The sequence below is a fragment of the Penaeus chinensis genome, chromosome 16 (genome assembly GCF_019202785.1).
Source record: "Penaeus chinensis breed Huanghai No. 1 chromosome 16, ASM1920278v2, whole genome shotgun sequence".
In the NCBI taxonomy this organism is placed as follows: domain Eukaryota; kingdom Metazoa; phylum Arthropoda; class Malacostraca; order Decapoda; family Penaeidae; genus Penaeus; species Penaeus chinensis.
The window spans coordinates 290,552-303,051 of NC_061834.1; the positions used below are offsets into that span (position 1 = coordinate 290,552).

Here is a 12,500-nt window from a genome sequence, read left to right on the forward strand (position 1 = left end):
AATAGTAGAGTAGTAGTAGTAGTAGTAGTAGTAGTAGAATAATAGTATTGCCAGTAACAGTAGCTATGGTGAAAATTATAATAGTAGTAATAGCTGTTATGATGAATATACTAGTAGTAGTAGTAGTAGTAGTAGTACAGTAATAATATAAACCATAATAGTAGTTATGATAAAAAATATAATAGTAGTAGCAGTAACAGCAAAAACAGGTGTCACTGCAACAGCAATAACAACACGCCAATAAGAAAAACAACACCAAAAGCGTTCACACTCATGTCAACAAAAAGCAGAAGGAGAGAGAAAAAAAAACAAAAAAACAAAAACAAACGAAAACCAGATTTCAGAAAAAGAAAGATAAAAAAATGAGAGAGAATAATGCGACAGTAACCAAGTGGGTTTCATTTACGTTACTTATTACTACAGATTTTTAATGATTGAAAAACATAGGTCTCTTAAAGGTATTTTAACTGATAGATATGCACTAAGAATGGTGAAAATAATGCTAATAAAATTCACATAACGATAGTAAAGACTGTTTGATAATGATAATGATAATTACACAATACTACACAATTACCTTACATTACATTACAAAATTCCCCGATAACATTACTAACACCCAAAGGAAAACAATCTTTCCTCAAAGACAGTACTTGCACCTAATACCGTTACAAAACAGGTTTTAGACATGTTATATATTATTTGTTTGGATTTCCATTCAGTCGAAGTGGAAATAGTTAGAGCGACCGGATCCTTTTGAAAGCGAGAGTGGACGGGAGTTTAAAAGAGAGAGAGTGAGAGAGACGAATGATAAAGAACGGGTGGATTAGGAGAACGGAGGAGGGTGGAGTGGAAAGCAACAGGAAGAAGGGTGAAGAAGAAGAGGTAATGTTAGGATTTGTATTATGAGTAAGCGTAAGGAAAAGAGGAGCAGATAAGAAAGAAAAAGGAAGAGTGGGAGGAGGAAGAGGAGGAGGAACATGAGGAGGAGGAGGAGGAGGAGGAGGTGGAGGAGGAGGAGGAGGAGAAGGAGAAGGAGAAGGAGAAGGAGAAGGAGAAGTAGAAGGTGGAAGAGGAAGAGGAGGAAGAGGAGGATTATCAATAATAAAAATCAAAGAGCTCAAAAATCCACTTGAGGCCAACGCCTGGCCATTAGCCATTCCCGGCCGGTGCGTGCGAGAGGCTGGACAAAAAGCTGTCAAAAGGCGACCGGGAGAGAGACGAAACGGGTTGGGTTAACCACGCCCCTCACACGGCAAAATTAAGGCAGAAAGGGGAAGTGGGCGATAGATGGATAGGTAGATAGATGGATGAAGAGGAAGGGAGAGAGATGGGAGGAGAGAGAGAGAGAGAGGGAGAGAGAGAGAGAGAGAGAGAGAGAGAGAGAGAGAGAGAGAGAGAGAGAGAGAGAGAGAGAGAGAGAGAGAGAGAGAGAGAGAGAGAAAACAAGTAACGAGTGAACGAGACAGAGAAAAGATAAATGAATAAATAGCGAAAAAAATAGACAAAAAAAATGACAGATTTTTCGTAAGTGTTCAAAGAAATGCCCGCGATTCTTGCCTCGTCACACACCCGGCAACAACGGTGAGGTTGCCATATTTGTGAAACTAATTGGAGAGGTCTTTTGTGTGTGTGTGTGCTTGTGTATGTGTACAATTGTGAGTGTGCGTGTGTGTGTGTGATTGTGTGTATGTGTGTGTGTGTGTACGCTTGTAAGTGTATGTGTGTGTGTGTGTGTGTGTGTGTGTGTGTGTGTGTGTGTGTGTGTGTGTGTGTGTATGTGTGTGTGTGTGTGTGTGTGTGTGTGGGGGGGTGTGCGGGAGGGCAAGAGGGAGCCAGACCAAGGAGTCGCCGGCGCAGGACCGAAGGGCGGCGCAGCCCCTCGAAACCGAAGCCTGCCCTTGGCCGAGCCGATTGTCCGGGGACGAAAAAGGCGAAATTTGACCTTGGGTTTTTTCGGCTTTTACTTTTCTTCACTTGTTTTTTTATTTTTTTTTAACGAACGTGGGAGGGGTCTTTAGCTCAGAGATCAGTAGTTGCTAAGTAGATTGCAGTGACAAACGAGTATGTAAATTGGATACGAGCATGAAGGCTCTCTCAGATGCACGCACGCACACACACACACACACACACACACACACACACACACACACACACACACACACACACACACAAACACTCACACACACTCATACACAAATAAACACACACACATGCACAGATGCACAAATACTACACACACATTTCAGTATAATATATTTTTTTAAACTTGGAGGCGTCAGTAATTTCCAAGAGGGGAGGGGGCGAGAGCAGAAATTTGTCCAATTATATTTGTTATTCTCAAAACGAGAGTATGGTCAAATATTGAGAAGTTTAACAATAATGTGACTGATTCAAACTCAATAAAAAGACTAAGACCATTTTTTTATAATCTTCTCTCCTTCCGCAGTGAACAAACATAACATACCGTTTTGATTACATACGTTTTTGGCTTCCTGTTATGGTCACTACTTCAAACGCTTGACATTAAACTTCTCAAACGGGGATACCTATTTCTTCCTAACAAGAATATCCCGTTCTGCTAATGTTGACTCGGATCTTGTTAGATGTAGAATGATATTTGACGTTTTTGATAAAAATCGTTATTTCCAAGATAGATTGGGCGGGGGGGGGGGGTCTGATTTCACTCATTCATACTAATAGCGATAACCCTTTAAACTTTATTATTTGGTGTTGAAGTGAACACAACTCTCCTCTTTGTCTCTCTTTCCTTTTATCTCTCTCTCTGTATATATATATATATATATATATATATATATATACATACATATATGTATGTGTATGTATATATACATACACATGTACGTATATATGTATATATGTGTGTATATATAAATATATATATAATAATTTATGTATACACATGCGTATATGTATGTGTATGTATATATACATGCATATGTACACACGCACACATATATGTGTATATATATGTATTTATATATATAAATGTATATAAATGTATATATATAAATACACGAATATCTATATATGTCTATCTATCTATCTATCTATCTATCTATATTTATATGTATGTATGTGTGTGTGTGTCTGCGCGTGTATGTATTTGAGTTTCTCCTTCCCTTTTTTTCATGTATATATACGTGCATATGTATGTGTATGTGTATATGCACACACACACACACACACACATACACATACACACACACACACACACACACACACACACACACACACACACACACACAAACACACACACACACACACACACACACACACACACACACACACACACACACACACACACACACACACACACACACACACACACACACACACACACACACACACACACACACACACACACACACACACACACACACACACACACACACACACTAACACACACACACGCGCGCGCGCGCATATATATATATACAGAAAGACAGAGACTGAGGCATAAAGACTGGAAGAAGTCTGCCTCTGACACGACCATATTAGTGAATCAAATACATTGTTAAATTACTTGGCGGTTTACGAACAGGTTTTGATAAACTAGTCATAACTGTCGACAGCACTTTAAAGAAACATTAGATTACATGCACCCAATGCTCGTTGGGCTTTAAAAAGTGATTAGAATTGATGTCTCTGACGTGAAAAAATAAAAAAAAACATTACATTGTTACTTAGCTCTGTTCTTCGTTTGTTTATGAAAGGATGGCAAGGAAAAGTTCATTATTTTGTAAATAAGTTTATTATTGATTTAATTTTTCATATAACTCTGAATAGGTTTATGTCTATTTTTATTTATTTATTTATTTTTAATGAAAGACAATTGGATTTCAGGTTATCCGTCTAGTCGTCATCCTCCTCTGCTTCGCCGGTGGGCTTGGCGTCGCGGAACTCCGGAAGGACGTTGTCGTCGACCACGCGGTACCCGTTGCGGTCGGCGACGTACTTGACGTGGTACTCGTTGCCGTCGGGCGCGACCCACGAGTACTCGCCCTCCACGGCCCTGCCAGGGTCGCCCTCCTGCTCGTGCTCCATGTGGTCCTGCTCGATGTCGATCACGTCGGAGGGTCGGGCGGCGGCCAGGGCGACCAGTGCCAAGGCGACGATCAGCTGAGGAATCGAAGCTGAGTTTAGGATATGTGTTCAAATAACTGGTCTAAAATACAGTAGGAAATAAACCAAATATGCTGACTTACCAAAAGCATTTTGCTGTAAAACATTTTATTGAAGTTTAAATGAGTAAGGGATATCTACATCTATCTAGTTATCTATCTATCTATGTATATGTTTATAAGTACATACAGTCAATGTAAGATATATATATATATATATATATATATATATATATATATATAAATCTTACCTTTCATAGTATGAACTTAGTACGATATCCTACTCATTAATTTACATTCAACTACTTATCTGATGTGTAATCCAAGATACCTCAAGTATACACCAAACTCTGCTCTAACTTACCAGAACTTTCATGTTTGTAAGGACTCAGTAGAGACAACTGTTGCTCGTTGACTGTCCTGGCCACTATATATACCCGGCGACGCCACCTATACGACCTTGCAAGTCAAAGGTGTGCAGACCTTGAATTCATCGTATGACCTCGTGTGTTTTCTTATCTAGATCTTATGGGGAGGCTCACCCCTATAATGGCCAAACAACCACAAATTCATTTCTTGACAGATTCGTATTCTACAGACATCTAAAAGTAGTGTAGAGAATATGGCAAGCCTTCAAGGTTTAAAGGGACAGAGGTATAAAGGCGCACGCATATATTGGCTCATGATTGTTTTTCATAGCTTGTTGGATGCGCCTTCAGAAGCATGAAATCGTTTTAACGTCATGATGACATACTGTCATGACGTACCGTATTGTCATGAGCACGTAATGTAATCCTCGTCTAATTATATCCTGAAATGTTCAAATCGAATATTTTCTTTTCTATGAACATTCTTCTCGTCAGGGTGAACCTCCCCTTATGGTTGTTTTTTTCTTTCTTTCTCTCTCTCTTTCTTTCTTTCTCTCTTTTTTTGGATTCATTTGCATAATTCCAGGAACGATCATTCGATGGTTGGTTTCATCTTCTCTCTGGAGCTGTTCCGATACGTTCGCTCGTTTTGTCACGATTTTCTGAATGAGGAAAATGAGCTTACATTGCCGGACATGTTCATACATGTATTCTCTAGAGTCGTAGATTATGTAGTACAGTTTCTATTTCCGAACGGTTGATCATTTTAGAGAAATCGATAGTTTATATTTGTATTGCAATAATTGACGATTAGTAAAGGTAAGAAAATAACACATTCATTTATTCATTTAATTGGTATAATATTTCTTCCGGCGAGGACGTATTTAGTCGTAGTCGTAGCAGATATATCAAAAACAATAAAACCACAGAAAAAAACTCTTCATAATACACGTTTATTTTCCGGTTTATCGATATCTAAGATATTGAAAAAAAACGCTAGGTCTGTCTTCAATTTAATCCAAGTTTCGCTTCGTATAGAAGATTTTCGTGATGAATCCAATACGAAGAAAGACTGACATTGTTCAGATTTCCAATCCGTATGATAACAGAATTAGGGAAAGATGACGTAAATGTATAGACTAAATTATCCAGCCCTTTATTTATCTGTTTCTCTAGCTTATATCTCTATCCAACTTATGTACATATACAAACACAGACATACACACTCACATACGTACATATTATCTTCGCGAAAATAGAATAACGCGTGCAAAGTCTTTGGAAGATGTTAATGTTAATGATAACGACAACAATGAAAAAGAAGGAACGATTTCTGAATTCTATTGGCAAATGCATCGGAGAAGTAAGAATGAAAAATTCCCGAGTGCAAGAAACGTAACTGATATTTTCATATTGTCTACATCAAATATTATGTCCAGTTTTATTCTTAGATTATTTTTACAAGTCGTAATATTTCGTTTAATCTACCGAAATAAGAACATCCATCAATTCTTAAAACACAGATTAATGAACATAAATTAAGATTTTGAAACTCTCATTAGCAGAATCCTCGGTGTTTACACGACAGGGTAACCTTCCAGAAAGAATGGCGTTCATGTGACAAAGAGAATGTTTCGTTTCACTCTTTCTTGCTTATTCCTCCATTAGAACTAATTGTCGTTCTCGATTCATTATGCCATTGTTATATACATGACTATGTTATCTTAGACTCTTACTAATATCGGAAAGGACATTGAACTATATAAACTGCATCTAAACGGACATTTAGTGAGGAAAAAATCAGAATATAGATTTATTATCAATATCAATTTCATTTTATAGCTACAGAAATTACGTATATGAATATAATGTATACTCAAGCCAATATTTATAGAAAGCATGTTCAGATAAAGTCTGTTACTGATCTGAAAACTGAAAGACGAATATCCTAAACAGAACATGACACAGGATATACAAGAAAAGATGTGTGAGTGAAACGAAAATTCCGTACAACCAAACCACAGTATGTTGTATCTTACCAGAACTCTCAACATTTAATGGGCTTCATCAAAAACTGTTGTTCTTTGCTTGTCCTAGCTACAATATACAACTACCCCGCTGTGACCACCTTGATGAAGGTCAGTGGTCTTCGGACCTTGAATGGATCAGCGAATTGAGGGGCCGACCTTGTTGGGTCAGTTTTTCAGCTTTACTTGCGATATGAGCAGATGTGGCTGTTCGGTCGTCCGGTTTTGGTTCGAATTTGCTCATAATGTGGATGAATGAACGGAAGTTTGATTTGCAACACAGATGAACGGTGGATTCTAATGTATGCAAGATTAATATTAATATTTAACTAATAAAGATGAATGATGATAATAGTAGCAGTAGCAATCATTGTAATAATGATTATGAATAATGACAATAATAGCAGTGACTATGATAATATTAATGATAATAGTAATAATGATATGTTGGTGGTTATCTATATCAACGATTCTGGAAAAAAAAGAATATATATATACATATATATTCATATATATATATATATATATATATATATATATATATATATAATGCATCAGTTTGCAATAATAGAACTTTACTACTGAGCGAATTATAGTGATAAACTGATTCTGTCCAGAATTTTATTTCTAGTAATGTACTTTCTCACGAATATGTATGACTTTACCTCTATCAGTTACACTTCGGGTTGCTTCCTAATTGAGGCCTGAATAAAATACACTGCTTTACTTAAATATAGATTTATTGTTCAAGAAATATTCCCCCTCAGGTCACAAGAGATACAGCTTCATAGTCCAGTCCTAGAACTGTATAAAGGATCAATATTTGAGATTGCAAGCCACGCCGCTAGTCATCCTCCTCTGCTTCGCCGGTGGGCTTGGCGTCACGGAACTCCGGAAGGACGTTGTCGTCGACCACGCGGTACCCGTTGCGGTCGGCGACGTACTTGACGTGGTACTCGTTGCCGTCGGGCGCGACCCACGAGTACTCGCCCTCCACGGCCCTTCCAGGGTCGCCCTCCTGCTCGTGCTCCATGTGGTCCTGCTCGATGTCGATCACGTCGGAGGGTCGGGCGGCGGCCAGGGCGACCAGTGCCAAGGCGACGATCAGCTGAGGAATGGAACATGGTTTATCCTCAAATAATTGGACATTTTACTGCTCTATAAATCACGAGAATTATCCCAAATGTATTATTTCCCAAGATTATTCTTTCGTGAGGCATGATGAACTTATAGAATCTGGTTATTATCAAAAGCACATATATAGCATATTCTAACTCACCAGAACCTTCATGTTTGCAAGGGCCTAGGTAAGCAAGTGTAGTGCTTGGTTTGTCCTGCTGCAATTTATACCCAAAGCCGTCGCCGCGGCCACCTTCAAGGGCACGAGTCTCCGGACCTTGCACCGATGGACGGTTTTTTGACCGACCTTGAGAGTCGAGCTTTTCGATTTAATTAGCCTCGTCGCAACGAGCGGTCACTTTTCTATGTTTGTTTTGTTATGTTTGTGTGAGTGAACACTTAGGCGAAAAGCTCAGCCAAATGATGGATGTCATATTTAAGATGCGTATGACTATGCACTTAAGCTATATTTTGGTATATCTGGTATATATATATATATATATATATATATATATGTATATATATGTATATATATATATATATATATATATATATATATATATATGTGTGTGTGTGTGTGTGTGTGTGTGGTGTGTAGAGAGAGAGAGAGAGAGAGAGAGAGATTTGTGTGTGTTTGCGTGTGTGTATATACATACGCACAAATATATGAATATATATTGTGTTTGTTTGTTTGTTTGATTGTTTCTTATCTCTTTCCTTCTTCTTTTATACACACTCGTTTATTTGTATGCAAACATGTATGAATGTGTATATATGTGTATATGTATATATATTTATGTATGCATGTATGTGTATGTACGCATTCATATTTGCTCGCAGTTGATGTAGCCGCAATCTGCTCCTCAGAAGACCTTGATTATTTGTACCTGAATGTATCTTTTAATCTGCCGAACTATTTGCATCATAAGCTAACCTGCTGCCGTTTTTCATCAAAAATGCTCCTTTTATATAAGACAGTATGCAAATAAGAGATGTTGAAACGGTTTGAAGCATTAAGAAAAAGAATGATCAGACGATGGGAGAAAAAGAAGAGAGAAAGAGAGGGGCAAGAGAGAAGAAAGGGGGAGGAAGAGAAAGGGAGAGGAAGGATGAGGGAGAAGAGGGATTGAGAGAAAGTAGCAAAGAGAAAGAGGAGGAGGAAGGAGAGAACAGGAAGTTCTTGCTTCATTTGCTAATACTGTCATTATCATTATCAATCGTATAATCACTATTATCATTATCATTCTCATTACTACTGTATTTTTTTATTATCATTGCTATTATAATTAATATTCTCATTCTCATTATGACTGTAATCTATATTATCATTGCTGTTATAATCATTATTATCATTATCTTGATTATAATATTACTACTATTACTACTATTAAAAAATAACAAAATTCGGTTGCTTAATATGTGCATAGTTTAAAAACAATGTTTGTATGTTCTAAAAGTATAAGCATATAATTAAAATGCTTACTCTTTTGTATTTTTTTACCCATTTGAATTACTTCTAGATATAAATATTTGACTATTATTTATTTTTAAATAAGAATAAGTATTTGATTTTTTATTGTTATTTTTTTTTTTTTTTTTTTTTCGTCTTAAGATGCTTATAATGCAACTCTGTTTATACCCATTCATAGAGTTGCAAATTATATCAGACTAAGCAAATTTATCGTAAAATATTTATTACAGTAATGTTTCCACTGTAACATTATATCAGACTAAGCAAATTTATCGTAAAATATTTATTACAGTAATGTTTCCACTGTAACATTATATCCGACTACGCAAATTTATCGTAAAATATTTATTACAGTAATGTTTCCACTGTAACATTATATCAGACTAAGCAAATTTATCGTAAAATATTTATTACAGTAATGTTTCCACTGTATAGTATAGCACCTCTATACTATACACGAGACATGAATAAGGGAAATGACCATTCTATACAATGATACAATATGACGATTTTCGAGAAATAACAAAATATTCAGTGCGCTTATATAACAAAATGTTTCTTCGTTTTCCTATTGTAAATCTAAGGAAATTAAATAACAGTTCAGTGGTAGTATATGCAATTGCTCTAGTGTATCTGGTATAAACAGAATAGCTGTATGTTATGTACTCTGGTTTAAACTTTTTTCTTTGCAGTGTATTGTAGGATATTGGAGGGTATCGTTAATATGTAGGATTTGATGGCTCCATTAAACTGATCCTACCTCTTAAGCTACTGAATAGTTTAAAGTAAAATTGCATATTCTATTCCATTCATTCATTTACTTATTATTTGTATATTTTCTTTTGAATAACGTTGTCATATCGGATGTTATTACTTCCATTTTCAAGATCTAAGTAGTTCCTAATTTGTCAATTTAGCCTTGCTTTTCAGGTTATTTTTAACTAGCATTTCGTTGCTTGTCAAATCAATATCTAATCCTCTTAGCTTATATGCAGTGCACACGCAAAGACATCAAACTAAGAAACTTTATCATAAGATGTTTATTTTAAGGATATCCCCAAAGGTCATCTCGACTACAGCCTAAAGTTTATATGTGATAAATATTTCAGCATCAAAGCCGTGGCATTAGTCGTCTGCTTCCTCTGCTTCGCCGGTGGGCTTGGCGTCGCGGAACTCCGGAAGGACGTTGTCGTCGACCACGCGGTACCCGTTGCGGTCGGCGACGTACTTGACGTGGTACTCGTTGCCGTCGGGCGCGACCCACGAGTACTCGCCCTCCACGGCCCTGCCAGGGTCGCCCTCCTGCTCGTGCTCCATGTGGTCCTGCTCGATGTCGATCACGTCGGAGGGTCGGGCGGCGGCCAGGGCGACCAGTGCCAAGGCGACGATCAGCTGGAAAGTGGATATAAAACATGTATTCAAATAGCATTGACCGAAACATCTAAAACCTGCAGAATGCATTAACTCAACAGAGCCTTCATATTATCTTTAGTTTATAGCATTGGAGAAGCTACCGTTGAAACCGAAAGGAAAATGAAAGCTATCATACTAAGCACTGTAACTCACCAGAACCTTCATGTTTGTATGGGCTTCGTAGAGCAACTGTTGTCCTGTGCTTGTCCTGTCGCCATTTATACCCACATCCGTCGCCGTCGTCACCTTGAAGGCCAGCGATCTTCGGGCCTAAGTGATGGGCGAAGTTTGTAACTGACCTTGCGATGGCAGCTTTCCGGTTTTATTTGTTTTGGCCACTTGTCCCTTTTTTGCCCATGCTGGTTGCTACGAGTAGGTTATGTTTGTGAACACGCTGCCTTTAAATAAAGATAGGGAATGAGCAAGAAGTTAATGTTATGTATTTGGTATATGACAGACCTATGGATTGTATAACTGTTAATATATATATATATATATATATATATATATATATATATATATGCATGCACCCGTGTATGTTGTGTGTCTTCCAAAGAAAACCTTTTAGTTTGAGTAACTATTTAGTCTAGATAGATAATCTACCCTTCTTCTGAGTATTCATGAACTGTACAGAATGATTCAGACAAATTTAACCCTTGTTTTTGTGATGATGTCAACCCGAGTCTGTTGACGTAGATCCTCGTAGACTTCGACACCGGTTGTTCTGACGCTACGGTACCGATCCAGCATGAGTCACGGATGTATTAGCTACGAAGGAAATGACAGCCAGATTTCAGTCACACACGAGTCTTTTTTTATTAAAGGTTTGGTCTTGGGACTTCATGATCGCATCTTACTATACTGTATAACAAATGGTACCACTACATTCGATGTATGTCAAGTTATTTTTCGCATATAGATATTTGCGTTAATGATGTAAAATGTCTTTTTACATTCGATTCGATATACTCTTATTTTTTCCACATAGAATACATAAAAGGTAGAGAGGGAGGGAGTAGAGAGAGAAAGGAAAGAGACGAAAGAGATAAAAAAAACATAGAGACAGTTTAAAAAGAAAAGAAAAGAGAGGAGAGAAAAAGAATGAAAGGAAATACACGAGAAAGAAAGATAAGAAAAGGAAAGAAAGAGAGAGAAGGAAGAAGAGAGAAACCGTTTTGGTTAGAATTGGAACCTAAACTATTTAATTATATTATGCTCGTAGAATTACAGACGAATCCTCTAATACACAGAGGAATAGTTCTTATTCACTTAGAATTACTAAATTAATAAGTTAGAGTCCTATTGCAAATTTAAAAATATGCAACTAAAAGTCATAATTACTGTTTTCCGGGACATAGTTATTGCACTGCAGTTAACCAGACACAAGGAAAGACTTTAGCATAACCACCGAACAGAATGATGATTGGTGCGCATTTACGAATAAAAATGACTCCAGTTTATCAGATATAGATATAAAGGGTTCTGTGACAGGGTATATCCGTTTTGGAATTCAGTACATGATTCCTTTTACTGTATACTCTGTGGAATCTGTTGCAGAGTTGAGGTATGTGTGGGTCTCTATGAAGCAGACTTTGTATTTGTTACAGTTTGTGTATTCACGTCTGTTTTTATGTTTAGCACTTATTTCCTGTAATTCCAATATGTGGATGTTACTGGGTATGTTTCATTCGTCAATCTTTGTGAGATGTATTTTTTTCCGTGGAAATAATGTCAAATTAGAGCATTATATCGTAAGATATTTATTATAAGAGTTTTCCTCTCGCTGTCACCATATCTACATTCTTTTGATTTAGCTTGGAAGCATATGACATAAGTATTTCACAATCCAAATCATGGCGTTAGTCGTCATCCTCCTCTGCTTCGCCGGTGGGCTTGGCGTCGCGGAACTCCGGAAGGACGTTGTCGTCGACCACGCGGTACCCGTTGCGGTCGGCGA

The 12,500-nt window shown here is 37.3% G+C and overlaps 3 protein-coding genes across 3 annotated transcripts; all 3 read right to left on the minus strand.

Moving 5' to 3' along the window:
- Positions 1–3,756: 3,756 nt before the first annotated feature.
- LOC125033671 (cuticle protein CP575-like) lies at positions 3,757–4,548 on the minus strand. The gene is made up of 2 exons (XM_047625374.1): positions 4,510–4,548; positions 3,757–4,143 (listed from the first exon to the last, which is right to left on the minus strand). The coding sequence occupies exons 1-2, from the start codon at positions 4,519–4,521 to the stop codon at positions 3,877–3,879; spliced, it is 279 nt and encodes a 92-aa protein (XP_047481330.1). The 5' UTR covers positions 4,522–4,548; the 3' UTR covers positions 3,757–3,876.
- A 2,714-nt stretch (positions 4,549–7,262) lies between these two features.
- Positions 7,263–7,859, minus strand: LOC125033506 (cuticle protein CP575-like). Its single transcript, XM_047625064.1, has 2 exons — positions 7,820–7,859; positions 7,263–7,648 (listed from the first exon to the last, which is right to left on the minus strand). Exons 1-2 carry the CDS (start codon positions 7,829–7,831, stop codon positions 7,385–7,387), a joined length of 276 nt encoding a protein of 91 aa, XP_047481020.1. The 5' UTR covers positions 7,832–7,859; the 3' UTR covers positions 7,263–7,384.
- Positions 7,860–10,154: 2,295 nt separating this feature from the next.
- On the minus strand, positions 10,155–10,784 carry LOC125033505 (cuticle protein CP575-like). The gene is made up of 2 exons (XM_047625063.1): positions 10,697–10,784; positions 10,155–10,522 (listed from the first exon to the last, which is right to left on the minus strand). The coding sequence occupies exons 1-2, from the start codon at positions 10,706–10,708 to the stop codon at positions 10,256–10,258; spliced, it is 279 nt and encodes a 92-aa protein (XP_047481019.1). The 5' UTR covers positions 10,709–10,784; the 3' UTR covers positions 10,155–10,255.
- Between the last annotated feature and the right edge of the window lie 1,716 nt (positions 10,785–12,500).